At 38.6% G+C, this 15,324-nt stretch overlaps 1 protein-coding gene across 1 annotated transcript in view; it reads right to left on the minus strand.

Annotated features, from left to right (window-relative positions):
- The window catches only part of PIEZO2 (piezo type mechanosensitive ion channel component 2), a 281,253-nt gene that overhangs the window by 67,522 nt on the left and 198,407 nt on the right, over positions 1-15,324 (minus strand). The window contains exons 14-20 of the mRNA XM_056483345.1: positions 14,144-14,267; positions 12,364-12,614; positions 11,551-11,699; positions 10,636-10,809; positions 7,304-7,345; positions 1,950-1,982; positions 1,352-1,596 (exon numbers count right to left, since the gene is read on the minus strand). Coding sequence (XP_056339320.1) covers positions 1,352-1,596; positions 1,950-1,982; positions 7,304-7,345; positions 10,636-10,809; positions 11,551-11,699; positions 12,364-12,614; positions 14,144-14,267 — 1,018 coding nt within the window. The remainder of the gene's footprint in view (positions 1-1,351; positions 1,597-1,949; positions 1,983-7,303; positions 7,346-10,635; positions 10,810-11,550; positions 11,700-12,363; positions 12,615-14,143; positions 14,268-15,324) is intronic.

The following is a 15,324-nucleotide window of genomic DNA, read 5'->3' on the forward strand; positions in this document are numbered from 1 at the left end:
AATAAAATAAAATAAAATAAAATAAAATACAGGCCTGACTGCATCCACTGAAAGATTGTAAAACATTCTGTAATGAAGTCTGCACACATTAATGTGTTTAATGTCTGTGTAAAAGTGGTATAACTCCAGTAGAAATAAATGCCATGTGCAGCTTAAAGATGGATCCCCTTGTGCTATTTCCAAGCAACACCAGCTGCAGCTCCCTGCTTGCATGTGTCCCTGCACAGACTAATGTCCACCAGCTGGCCTCTTTCCCAAAGCCCTTCCAACAAGCTGGGATGGCTGGAGTGCACCAGAACCCTCAGTCCTCACAGACAGTATGAAAGTTGGCCAATAAAGGTTTCCATGGCCCATGACCACCTCTGTGATGACAGCTGTTCCAGCCAGGAAAGATAAGTTGTTTCAGCTGAGGTTCAAGCACTGGAATAAGCTGTTCAGAGAAGGGGTGGAGTCACCATCCCTGGAGGTTTTTAAAAGGTGTGGTAGTATAGGTGTGGCATTTAGGGACATGGTTTAGTGGTAGATATTGCAGTGGACTCAATGATCTTAAGAAGTCTTTTCCAACCTAAATGATTCTCTGATTCCATAGGGCTGCTAAGCCTGATGTGCTGACATTTTGCCTCGACAAAGATCTTCTCCCTATTTAGGTCCTGTGAATATTGGCATGAGTAACTAAATTTGCAGTAAGGCCCTTTCCAAGGAATACACCTTCCTTGGGTGTTAAATGCTCTTTCCTAGTTTCACTTTTGGCTCGTATTACAAACTGAGTTATGGTAATAATTCATTTTAGAAGTTCATATTAGAAATATCAAGGATGACAGTACAAGCCATACTCATGTCTGCCCTTAAGCTTTTTTATGATCATCTGGCATCAATTACACATTCCATATTCAGAAGTAAAAAATATGACACTAATGTGCTCATAAATAATGAAGCAAAGCCATTGGGACTTCTGGGGAGAGGTGCCTTGAAAGTATGAAGTATCAGATATTAAATATGTATGTGTATTATTTTCTTTGTTGTAAGGAGATTTCACTCTAAAGAAGTACTTAGGATTTGGGGTAGCTTTCAAATAATCTGACCCAGATCACCCTGAAGAAATGGGGACTGGGCTCTGTTGGTTCCTTCCTCTCAGCATCCTACAGTACAATTTTTCCCAAGAAGGGTCTGTAGCCTGTTGAATAATTGACAAGTAGCCATCTGCTCAGTTCAGGCTCTTTGACACAGACTGTGTGTGAAACTAGAAGGAAAACTGGTGATTGAAGTCAACAGGGATGACCAATAATAAACCACCTGTTGACACTATTAATTAGGACTGAGGAAGGAAGAATTTGCATTCTGCAGAGCTTACCTGTAGTTTCTTCTTCCTCTGATTCATTGTCTTCATTGTCATCATCATCATCATCTTCTTCCTTATCCTCATCTTCCTTCTCTTCTTCTTTTCCTTTTTTGACCCTCCCTTTCCCTCCCTCCCCCTCTGGCTCTTCCATTCTTTTCTCACCAGCCTCTTCCAGCATTTTATCCTCTTCCTTTTCTCTGCTGGCTGTTAAATTCATCATAGTTATGTCAGGCAGGCTTCCATCTTGGTGCACCAGTCTGTTGGTAAACAGTAGCATGTCAGCAAACTGAGGAGTAATATTAGACATCAAAATCTTTTTCTTTTTCAAATTGTGTAATTAGAAAAAAATAAACTGTTAATGGAAAATGCCTTAGAAGTAGAAAAGTTAATGTTTCTGGTACTCTCTCCAAACACACACTGAAAATTGAGTCTTTGGACTGTATTAGTAACTACTTTTCACTCAGCTACTAATGGTTAGTTAGTAATGAGTGGTATTGACACTTAAACTTGACATTTTCCCCACTGGAGAAAATGGTCAGAGTTTAAGATGTAGAAGCATGAAATGACATTATTTAAGAGGAAACATTTCATGACTTCACAGGGGACTTACTCATTTTGGTGGTTTGGTATTTTTTTCTTGAGGCTGCTCAAAGTAATTGGAACAGAAAGAAAAAGGGAGATGAGAACAGAGGGGTTACAGAAGAAGGTCATTGACAAATACGTCATGCTACATCACAAGTCATAAAGCATTCTCCTACTCCACTTGCAGAAGCCTTCTGATGCCAAGAGCATGCCATCATGACATTCACAGGGTGCTGCTATAAAGAAACATGGATTTGCAGCACAGATGGAAAGGGGGCAACCTATTTACACCAGTGCTAAACGTGGTCAATGCTGTACCATGCTCTGAGAATGCAGCTGAACCATCACAAGTATCTGACCTATCACTGTAAGTGCATTTCCACCTTCCTCCAATCAAAATATGCTTCTGAAAAGCCAAGGAACTTGCAACCAGCTATAGGTTTGGGAACAAACAAAAGCAAGAATTCCATGGCTACACCTTCTGAAGAGTTACTAATAACTGTCTTTGATAGTGCCATTCATTCTTTCTTTGCCACATCTTACAGAGAATTTTTCTTTAATTTATAATTGTCTCCACCTAAACCTATCAGTAAGTTTCACACTACCTAAACTGTGATACAACTGATTTAACACAGAGACAATATTTCTCTAGTGCCATGGTGCCTTTTTTCCCCCCTGAAATTATTCAGTATATATATTTTCTTTACTAGAAAAAAAATAAATATTTTCTTGTGGTTTTCTTTTTTGTCCCATAGCTGTGCTGTTGGGACTCACCTCCCATAGTTGCAGAAAACCCAATTTCCCTCTGAGTATGACTCCTTGCAAGGACTTGGCACTTTGGCAAGTGTATGATGAAGTCATTACATGTTTGGTTATGCTATTGAAATTACTACACTCAGAATACTTTCAAGCACCTGTAAGGCTGTTCTAATATGCTATTCTGGCCTATAACCATTTAGACAGGAAATTCTGCCAGTTTTAGGATTTTTACAGTTCAAGAAACTAAAAATCTATTTTTTTTCCTGATCATTAAAACTTAAGATAATAGGCTAATGAGAAATTCAAACAAGCAGAAAATATTTTTCAATGATTTGTGAGTTGCAGGTTCTTCAAGATTGAAACTTTGTTGTCCCGAAGGAAAAACTACAGAAATCTGACTAAACAATCCTGAAGTAGAAATACCATGCCAATTGTCAAAAAGCAGAAAAGGTGGTTTAATATTAGAAGTTTAACAAGACATTCAAACACCAAAAACAACCAAGTAATAAAGTTTATTCATATTTTAGCCACATTCATGACTAAAATTCCTCATCATGTGTTGGGCAATGAACCTGAGTGTCTAATAACCTGAAAAAATCTCATACTCAAAAATTTATTCAGAAGCTTTGACTACTGAAAACAGAATCATAAAATAGTTTAGGTTGGAAGGGACCTTAAAGTAACCATCCCCACTGCCATGGGCAGTGACACCTCCCAGCAGACCTTGCTGAGAGTCCCATCCGACCTGGCCTTGAACACTGCCAGGACCGGGGCATCCACAACGTTCCAGGACAACCTGTTCCAGTGTCTCTCCACTCAGCAGTAAAGAATTTCTTCCTAATATCTCCCTTAAATTTCCCCTCTTTCAATTTTACCCATTACTCCTTGTCCTGTCACTACAGCTCCCAATGAAAAGTCCCTTTCCAGATTCCCTTTAGGCCTCCTTCAGGAACTGGAAAGTTGCTGTGAGGTCTCCAGGCAGTCTCCTCTTCACTAGGCTGTTCAGCCCCAACTTTCTCAGCCTGTCTTCATGAGGGAGGTGCTCCAGTCCTCTTATCAACTTTGTGCCTCTACTCTGGACTTGCTCCAGCAGTTCCAGGCCTTCTTATGTTGGAGACCCCAGAGCTGGGTGCAGCACTCCAAGTGAGGTCTCACCAGAGCAGAGGGGCAGAATGGCCTCCTTTGACCTGCTCACACACTCCTTTGGATGCAGCCCAGGAATACACTGGCTTTCTGGGTGTGAGTGCATGCTACCAGCTCATGGTGAGTTGTTCTTCATCCATCACACCCAAGCCCTTCTCCTCAGGACTACTCTCCATCCCTTCTCTGTCCAGCCCACAGGTGTGTCTGGGATTGCCATGACCCAGGTGTAGGGTCACTTTGGTTTGATGAATCTCATGAGGTTTGCATGTGTCTGCCTCCTGAGTGTGTCAAGGTCCCTCTGGATGCCAGCCTTTCCCTCCAGTGTGTTGACAGCACCACACAGCCTGGTGTCCTCAGCACAGTTGCTGAGGGTGCCCTCAATCCCACTGTCCATGTCACCAACAAAAATGTTGAACGGTCTCAGCCCCAGCACTGGTGTTGAGAGACACTACTCATCACTGGTCTCATGGACAATGAGCCACTGACCAATTCTGTGTGTGGCCATCCAGCCAGTTCTTTATTCACCAAGTGGTTCATCCATGAAAACCAAGTCTCTCCAATTTGGAGACAAGGATATCATATGGGATAGAATAAAACACTTTGCATAAGTCCAGGTAGACAATGTCAGTTGCTCTGCCCCTTTTAATCAATGCTGTACCCTTATCATAGATGAGCACCAAATTTGTCAGGCATAATTTACCCCTAATAAAGCCATATTGGCTGTTACCAATAATTTCCTTTGGGACTCTTTGATAATTTTCATATCTAAGTCACGGACCAGCTAGCATATACACTAAAAGGATATTCAAATCTTTATAATAAGGTGACTAAACATCAGTGTTCCCTAAAATGACATAACTAATTTATATTTACCTAAAACTCTAATAAAGTACCAATAGGTGGGTCATGTATAAAGAAGAGAGAATGAATTTTCAGTTCAGTTCAAATATTATAGAGATCCCTGGTTACTATAAACACTCAGAACTCATTTAAAAAGCAATGCACCATGAAATGAAAGTAACCATATAATCAGACAGGTTTTGTGTATATGCAATTGCATTGATTTTTAGAGGTATCTTCCCAAGTGACTTTTATAATAAAAAAATCTACATTCACATTGGTGTAAGTCAAGAACTTAATGACTTACTTCCATGTAAATTGGACAGAAACACAGTAACTCTATAGTAACAGTAACTCTATAGGATTTGGTAAGAGAGGACTCATTTTTCTCTTATTTATAGAATTCCTATTCATGCTCTGGAGATCCAGGAGGCAAATGGGGTTATAAATATTGATACATGTAATATACCTGATAAAGCCTCAGTATGGTTTAGTTTTCAGTAGGCTTAGTTTTATTGGCATCAGTAGGCTTGAGCATTGGATCATGGGCTCAGGAGATCCAAGGATAGATATAAAGCCCTGCCCACTGTTTGGAAAGTTAGTCTACTTGGAATCTTTCTTCCAAAATTTCTTTATGTATTTCTAGGGTTGTTTTTCCAGTTTTTTTCCCCCACTACGAGATCACATTATATTGTAACCAAAAACACTAAGGTATTATGATATAAAAACTTCACTAGTTTAGAATTTTTAAGGCAAGCTACCCATATATCTTCACAGCTAGTGAGATATGACTTTATTGTTGGAAGCCACATACTAGTGGGAAACTACTTCAAATAACATAAAGACTGATACTAAGGAAGAGAAATAACTAAATAATAATGCAGATAACAAGCCTTGAAGGTACAGCCACTACTGCTTTTAGTTGAAAGCATTTCTTACTCTCAGGTTCATTAGAGTATCAATAATGAGAAATGAACCAATAGATCTAGTTTTTGGCAACAAAGCAATTTCAGTGGCACTAAAATCAGGCATGTGCCATAAGCCCTTTCTGGATTGCTTGTAACTTACTAGAGCAGAAGATTAATTAATTGAATGCCTTATTAAGCATCTTTTATCTTTGATAATCTTGTTCCATTTATGAATTGCTTGAAACTTTCTGGCTATATGAAGTTCTCCAGTATCTTTCATGAAAGCCTTAGGAACAGAAAGCCTTCTGCTCTGCAGAACACTAGTGATCCATCTCTCAAATATTTGGTCTCTAAGATTCAAACTGAGCACACAGTGCCATGCCTCCACTGGCAGGACCTTGAGTGCCTTTACAGGCCTTTGGGGGGATATGCTGCTCAAATCCAAGCCCTGTTGGGGTATGTGGACAGGCCAGGAAGCCTCAGTGCAGAGGGTCCCCCTCCTTTCACAGGGTGCTGCTTCCATGCTGAGGCTCCCACTGCTGTGTCTGTGCCTGCTCCCACGCTTCCCTGACCCTAATCCTGACATGCAGACCAACACTCTATCTTCACTGCAAACCTGGATTATCTCCATGCACTCACTGGGGCCTCACCAGGCTGTGGCTGACCCTCTTACCAATTCCAGATCTGATCCTTACCCTCAGTTGTTGGTCCATGTTCCGGGATGCCCATGGATGAGAGCCCAGCATTGCCTCCCGGCCATGCCCCTTGGCAAACAGCCTGCCTGCCTCAGCCAAAGTGCTTGCCCTCACCACTCCCTTAAACACAGAGTTCCTCTAGACCACAATTCCAGCTCTGGTGAACTGTTAAGAATAGCGACCCAAACTACATGATGGCATTTGAAGAAGGAGCATGAACATGAGTCATAAATTGACTTCTTGTTAGAACAGGTAGCCACGAATATCTAAACAATGCATCTTCTTTGTTTTCCTGTTTATATTCAGTAGTGACAACAACTCAGAAGTCCTTCTATTCTCAGAGATTATTAAAAAATAGCTCACATTTATTCCAGTCAAATTTTTTGAAAGGAGTCTAATTTATGGAACAGTTTTCAAGATGTCATTTATAAAGGGATGATCATGATGGCAGTTTTTCTAGTTTGGATCCTGCAGCACCCAACTCAGCCCATGAATTAACAGCCTTAGCATGCAGTGAGTCCAATGTTCTCTTTCCAACTCTGAAATTTCAGTCTGTACAAAGTCGTAACACATACCACATATTCATCTGAACAGACCCTCAAATTTCCATTCTTACAATCTTGGAGAAAGACAGGGATGTGTGTCTCCGTCTCTGTGTCTGTGTGTACATAGGCACATGCAGGCATGCATCTTTCCATGCACAAACAAAGGGTAGATAAACGAGCCTCCTCAACCAAATCTATTGTCTGCAGCCAATTACAAATAGCACCAATTATTCCTGCATTGAGGCGTGGGCAAAATTTAGGAGAATTCTCAGCTGGGAGAAGAAACTCCCAATGTATAGATATGCAGAAAAGGTGTATTAACTGCTTCATCAGCTTTAGAAAACTGCAATACTTGAACAATGTTATCTCCCTGCTTACTTCACAGTACTGCGCAGCAAGAACATACTTTGCTTTAAGGCAACTAAGAAGTAACCAAAAAAAAAAAAAAAAGGTATATAGGTTTTAAGGGAAAGGCAGAATTGAAGTACCCACCTATTAATTATTAGATATACACGGCCATTGACTTTGGCATGGCTATGAGGTGGGAGATGAAAGCACAAGATGAAAATGGGAGATGAATTAGAGAGAGAAAAGAAAACTGTTAAATAGGAATGAATACACTTTGCCGTCTACCAATGTGTTATGATACATTGTCATAACAATGCACACTCTGAAATTTTAACATACTCCATGCAGTGAAAAGTCTAGGAAGCTTATAAATGCAACTCTTAGACATTTAGATCCTGTGCAACATCAGTCAGAACTACAGATAATTTTCATAGTCCTCAAAGTGTTAGAACAGCCTTTACTGCTTTACTTTAAGTAAGCCTTAGAATACCATACTTTTGTAAAATAATTATTTCTTAAAAAAAAAAAAAAAAAAAAAAAAAAAAAAAAAAAAAAAGTAAAGGTCATTATGACAAAGCTTCGTATCAGAGAAATTATCTACCTCACAGCCTTTATCTCTGCCATGCCATAATTCATGGTACAGCAAGAAAATGAGTTTGGAAAGTCCTAAACAGAGAATTTTTCTTTCTCTTGCAGATGTAAAACTGAGACACTCATTTCTGACACCTTTATAAACAGTGGGAAGTGCCTCACTCTGCCAGTTCCAACGTGCCACTTTCTGTGCCCTCTCTGCAGCTAGCAGACCCTTCAACTCTTACTCTTCAACTCACTCTGCAAATTTTGCTCATGAGAAGCTGCACTTCAATAAATTAACATTCTCAGCAATTTTAACAGGACTCTCCAGTTACACACAACTGTAGTACTGTAATCACACCTGGCAGTTCAAAGGCAGATGGAGGAACTGGATGTGCTTGATTTATTGCTTTCATGACCAGCTGTCTGCTGCTGTAACTATTTTAAGAAGTTTACTATTAAAAGGACTGAATTTTGTCTTGTTACTCAAAATGAAGGTTCTGTTTCTTTATTTAAATTTTTTTTTGTTACCAAAGGTGCAGCATAAAAGCAGTTTAGAAAGGTAAAACATTCGTTAAGTGAATGCTAGTGTCTTCAAAACAAAAATAAAATTAAGTTTTAGTAGCTTTGAGAGAAAACTACATATATATATGAATCTTGAATCTATTTTAATTGTCCCTGCAATTTATTGCTAGCATTACTATTAAACTTTGTTGGTTGTTGTGTTAATTCTTATCCTGCTTTATGCATCACCCACAGAAATGTCAGCTGAGCTCTTATCGTGAAGCTTTGAACTATAAAGTCAGCTGATGCTCAATAGTGATTTATTGCATCAAGGGAAGAAAAGAGCTGGATTTTCATATGCCAGGCAGTGTTAGTACGAGTACAAACCAAGAAAACTGTTCTGATTTGGGTATTGGTCATAATGGTTAAAGCTGCTCAGGAGGAGCAAAGGAGAATGTGATATTTGTAATTTTGAAAATACTGCAAAATGGCAAATGTAGCACATATGTCACATTTAACAAATAAAAATATTTAGCTACTTATGTGACTGCTTATATACAATCTAGAACACATTTAGACTAAAAAAAAATAGCATTCTAATTCCAAGATTAAAAAGCTGATGATATCAGATGATCCTCTTCATCTGTCAGTTTAATAAAAAGCCTGGTGCAACAGTGAATGTTCACTTTCAGCATGGTATCTCAAGGCTACTTATTCCTGGCAAAAAAATGTTTGTTCACAATGCATTAAAACATTTTGTGTCTTCAACATCAGCACGTCCATCCTTTGGGAATAAAGTGACTTTAGTCACAGTGATCCTCTTCATGCCAACATCTGCAAAGCTGTATAATATTCTTGTATCTTTCATGTGCAATGGAAAGATTTTCAAGTAGCAGTTTCACAGGCAAAGTGAACCAACAACATCCAGGGTTTTTTGTCTTTTTATTCTGTGTCTATTTGATCCACATTAGAAGGGAGGTGGAAACTTCCTATGTTACTCAGAACAAGTACAAACTTTGGGGTGCAAGACAGCTTGAGGAATTACTGCAAACTGTATTCCCCCAAATTCCTCATCCCAGGAACAACTCCATTTCAGCTCAGACACATTTCTGGGCTCTGTTTTTAGGACTTGGACAATTCAGAGCTGTTAACATATGCCTATTGCTGCAAAAAGTCTGCTATGGGCAAGGGAATTTTGCTCACAGGCCATTACAAAAGTGCCCTGGAATCTACTACCACATTTAGCAATTCAAGTAGAGTGACAGGAGAGTTATTACACAGACAGACATTTAACAAGTAAGTTCAATGCCCCCCACATTTTTATTGGGGAATTTCATCAAGTTTGATCTGTTCTGGTCTTAGCAATTATTTAAATACAGAAACTTTTATGGAAGCATTCCATAAAACTGAAGCTTATTCTCATGGAACAAACTTATACTATACACCATGCAGTAGCTTCATATCGAATTGAATGTATGAAAAATATCTGAACTGTGTAAATATTGCATAACCTGGAACATAATTCCCTGTTAAGTAACTGGCATTATTCCATAACACCCTATGGTCTGTATAGTGCTATGCAGCTAGTCTCCATGCATAGAAGATACACTTATCACTAGACAGGTGAACATTCTAAAAGTAGGGTCTAAATTAATTGTTTTTTTTCAAAGACTGAATGTAATTGTAATTGTCATTGCATAATATAACACTAGTACACTATATACTACAAAAACACTTCTCTCTCTTATACTCCTGGCTCAGGATCCTAAGCCAGATTGGTTTTTATGCAGGAAAATATGTAAGAATTGAACACTGGAAAAGTGATGTCCCAGATTCATGAAAAAATGCTAATGAATGTCTGGATGAAATCACAAATGTCTAGCATAGCCAAGGGTCAGTACTATGAAAAGTAACCACAAATTCGGAATTTTTCCATTTCTGAAGTTCAACTTTACAAAAAGGCCTAACTGTTCAATGAAAATGTGGTGTTTCCCACAGAGCTCCTAATCTTCATGTGGCCCTCCAAATGGACATTGAAAAAAAAGAAGAGACCCAAAATAAAAATCTTATTACTGACAGAAACACGCATACAAAAGGGCACACCTAGTAATTAAGCACCTAACTCCCATGAAAGGTAAAAGCCAATGAAATAAATACATAAACACTATTAATACATTTGAAAATGTACCCTGAAATGAAAAAGTTCAGTGTGTAGGGGAAAATGGGGAGAGATGGATACTTTGGTTGTAGTGGGGTGCTGGATACTGTGCATTTTCCTTTTAAGCCAGGTAGTCATAGGAAAGGCAAATAATATCTACTGAAAAGTGAGCATTACAGGATAGTCAGAAACAGCATTTCCATACAGATAATCAATAGTACCATTTACTTTGCTTCTTTACCTGTAAATAGTGTTGTCCTGTTTGCTGGTTACAGCTTTCAAATCAGTGATCTGGAGAAACTGATCATGGAAATAGTGAAGGTGTAAGATACACACCAGTAGGAAGGAGGTGGGGATAAAGATGCGTGTAAATAGATCACCCACAGAAAACTGTTTTAATCCAAGGTCCTCTAGTCTGGAAAAAAAAAAGTATTCTACTAAGGCATCTTTTCACACAAAATATTCTTTCCATGAGACATTACTACAAATTATTTGCAATAAAAAATAAGAACATGGTACTTTTTATGTGGTTTTGGTTTCTAAAATTCTCCCAAATTAGAAAGTTTTACAATGCAAGTATCTTGTGTTTGGACTCAGTAATGCAGAATGGTAGTGTAAATGAACAAACTCTACCACAGATCTCTTGAATCAGACAAGTTGTCCGTAACTGAAAATCTTGCACTGGAGATTACTCGTATTGCTTTTACTTTCTAATGTAAGCTCCTCTTGAGAAATGCCCAACTCATCATAAGGATGAAAAAACCCAGTCCTTCTTACTAGCAGGAGAGCAGGTTCACCTTAATCAGTCCCAAACATCCTGCAGATCTACCCTTAATCTTCCACTGGATCTGGTTCCTATGGTCAAAGCGGTGAAGAAAAGCTCTGTATTGGCTCTGTATTGAGAACAGAAGAATTCAAGGGCCTAGGCAGCCAATGGGAGAAAATATGACTCTGAGCTCCTCTCTTGGTCTTGCTCACTTCTGTGGTTATACCAATAAATCTACTTCTCATAACTGAGTGCCTAAAATCAGCTATGCCTGAGAATGGCTGCATGATGTTTTTCTCCCATAAGAAGGAAGACTACTCTCAGATCCTTTCATCATGCTGAAATCAGAGATCCAAAGATAAAAATAAAAAATCAATCAAAACCACTTACTTCCTTTCATCCAGGCCTGTCATGTTCTTCCACAACCCAGGGAATGACTCAAACTGGTATGTGTAGATGAAGATAAGGACCAACATCGTGTAAACAACCACTGACATCCAGAAGTACTTTAAAATCTTTCTCCACCATTCATAGTGTACCTGAAAATCATACACTAAAGATGCTGACACAAGCTGAAGGCAAAGACACTGATAGAAATATTGAGAACATTATACTGTCAAAAAAGGATGAAGAACACTTTTTTCCTAGCTGGTCTGAAGTAAGCAATGATTATCCAGCGGCAGGCACAGATTTTTGAGATAGTTTTTACTCCTGACACAAATGCATTCATTTGTGCAAAAATTTCTGATGAGACATGGACCACAGATATAAAATCAGGGATAGCATCAGTCACCTAATTTCATCACCATTGGGTGATGAAAGTCCAGGAGGAGAGGGACTCTCATGCTCATTGGGATGTGGAAGCTGTGTGGACTAGCTGTCACAAAAACTGGTGGCTGTGTAGAATGTGCATAGATCAGAATTTACCACACAGGTTCCAAAGCTTATGGTGAAGTGGCACGGCAGAGCAGAGGTGTGCATTGTATCTAATTTATGTGTACTTTGCCTGTCACTATAACCAAAAAAGAGAAAAATTAGTCTTAATCCCTTCAAATAGTGTTATTCTGTTGTGTCTAACTAAAGAACAAATTCACTGAATTCAATGAATTCAATGAATTCTATTTGGAGCTACTTTATTACCAAGCTAAAAGTACAAACAGTTCTATTCAAGGTTAAAATTCAGTTAACACAGTTCTCCCTTACCTGGTAGAGGGCCACACAGAAGAGGAACAGTACCATGTAGATGATTTTGTACATGACAATTGTACCCTCAAAGCTGACAAAGAAGAACATGCCCCCACAGACGTAAATCCAATACTTGATTAACATAGCCATCACCAGGTTTCCCAAGACTTTCATAATATCCTGTTCATCCTCCTCCTCCTCTCCCTCCTCCTCCTCTTCCTTCTCCTCTTCCTGTTCTTCTGACACTTCTCCCTCTTGCGACTCCTCTTCTGCAAATACAGAGTCACATTTGGCCTGTCTCTTCTGGTGACTTTTACTAAGAATTTAAATGGGTGGAAAGTAAAAGCTCTGCACACAACACAGAAACTTAAAACTCAATATTCAAAGGAGACTGTAATTCCTAATCATGCATGCCTCTAGAACAAGGAAAAGGGTTTTAACTTCATATGAGCTTAAACCTGCTGGGGGAGCCATGGGGCACATGGCTATACCCACCCATCTTTGCTTTGTCTGAAACTCCAGCAGTTGTAGTGGAAAATTAGAGCCTAAGGGTTACATAATGGGTAATAGCCAAAACACTTTCCATGGCAATGCTTATACTCTCAAGGAAGCAATCTTTTAAACTGGAAAACAAAGAAACCACCACTCTCATCTTCAGTTTAAACTCTCATCTTGATTTCAAACCTCTTGTCTTGAGTTTTGTCCTTTAGATAACATTGTGTTTATCTCCAAAAACCACAAGCAAGGGAAAACGTTAACATAAACCCAAACAAGCTAAAAAATATAAATGCTGCACTAACACTGCAGGTTTTTTTTAAAACCTACCACTTATCCAAATTTTTGTGCTGCACTTGGGCCAGGAAAGAGGTCAAGATTCCCCAGTTTTTACCCTTATGAGGTATGTGGAGGGCAGAGTAAGTGTCCCCACAGCAGCAAGTACTTGTGCAAGGATCCAGATAACAGGACTTGCCAAAACCATAGTACAGTTGCTTTTCTTTCCATCGAGAGCATTATTGAAACTTCACCATCTAAAGGCTTGCCCACTCCTTTTGTCCCACTCACCATCCCCCTCCTCAGGCTCTTCCCTTGAAAATCCTTGTAGTACAAGGATTGACACTGATCAGATGTTTTACAGAGGCAAGGATTGTAATTAGAGACAGAACCACACCACTGCTTCCAGGGCTCACTTTCTACCATTTCAGTGCACTGAACTTTTTTCACTTTAACATCCAGGGAGACAGAGGGCAAGGAATGTTTGGAGAACCATGTGCCCAGTAGCAGCATAAAAAGAACAGGTCACTGAGTTGTTAAAAAAACTGAATCTATGAGATAAACTTTGCTCTCAAGTGTGCTTGAGCCCCTGCACTGAAAAAATAAATGTTTATTTTTTTCATTGAAATTTGTAGTTTTACTTCTGTGTCTGTATAAGAGTTTATGTACCAACAGAACTTTCAAGGAATTTAGCAACTTTTCCTAGGTAAACTCATCTCCTGTGGTTAAACTTTAGGCAATTAATTCCCTGCTTTGAGTTGGGACCACAGCAGTAAACTGATCATTTTAAAGCTCCATGATCTTTCTGAAATGAGTCATTTTATTACTTTCCAGTAAAGAACATTTTATTTGAATTTCTAAAGTTCTAAAGTGTTTTACTTTTATGTCTGAGAGATAGCTGCACACAGATTTTGTAATATCTTTCTTAGCTAATAACAGATACCTTGCTAATTGCTTTCAGCATCAGAGAAAGGCAGTAACTGGAACTTCTATCATGACTGAAGGACTAAATTGGATCTGGCTTTACCTTTTTCTTCATTTTCTTCACTTCCAACTTTGACCTCAGATAAAGTAGCTTCTTTTAGCCGAAGTGCTTTCTGTTCAGTGAGGTGTTGCCTAAGCAGTAGCCAGAAAGTAATTGTGAAAAGAATCTGCAAACAAAAATCAAAACAAAACCAACAGACTAATTGTATATCCTATGTCCTACTGATATAAGCATAGGTTTTCACAAATTTTGCATGCCTTTGTTTTCTGTCTCTCAGAAAATGGCAGTGAAGGCACTGGTGTCAAAATGCATCTTAGGGCAAGTTATGTTATTTAGGAAATATCCTGCATTACAGACAACTTTGCTTCAGTTGTACTTTTCCATTTCTTAAAGGTATTCAATTATATGCATCTGTTCCTACCCCATTTTATTAAGTTTTTAACTACTTAAAAGTAGTTTAAAAAAAAGTCTTATAAGTTTAGGGATCTCATTATGCATTGATTGCTATAATTCCCATTTGTTTTTTTGTTCATTTTTTACCTCTTTTTCAGGGAAGAAGCACATGCAAGAGTGCAGTCACTATCATGGTTATGCACATCATAAATATTTTGATTTAGGAGGTTTGATACTTCAGGTGGTTAAACACAATTAATTTTAAATTTATTTTTTTTTGTATGTCTTGCAGTTACAGAAGACCCAGTGGATGGGATATGTCTTGCCTTTGCAACAGTTACAAGAGTTGAGGTAGGTCTTAATTCTTTTAAGAGCGTCAAGAGATGATAATTCAATAACAGCAGGATACCTTAGAAATAAACTGATCTCTTTAATGAAGAGTGCATTACTGTGTTTTGCAAAAAGCTAAAAATTCAACAGCTTGCAATACCAAGAGATGGACAAAATTTAGAAAACAACATGATGCCTGTTGTCACACTTGATTTTTAATATGCTTACTTTCCACAAAGTTTTCCCTAATTTCCCTTTGCAGAAGGAGACTTATTTCACTCCATAACTAGAAGAACCAAATTTCAAAGAGGAAGTATGTAAAAATCAAATACTTTGCACACAATAGAATGAAACAGCCAGTGATACAAGGCATTTTTTTTCTAACTCACAAGACCTTAATGGAGAAAAGGATTGCTCCCAGGAGATGGCATCTTTTATTGACACTGCTGCTAACACTGAGCCATGGCAGCAGACTGTCAGCCTGTGTGACATCCTTGTCA

This window comes from Oenanthe melanoleuca, chromosome 2 (genome assembly GCF_029582105.1).
Source record: "Oenanthe melanoleuca isolate GR-GAL-2019-014 chromosome 2, OMel1.0, whole genome shotgun sequence".
Lineage (NCBI taxonomy): Eukaryota > Metazoa > Chordata > Aves > Passeriformes > Muscicapidae > Oenanthe > Oenanthe melanoleuca.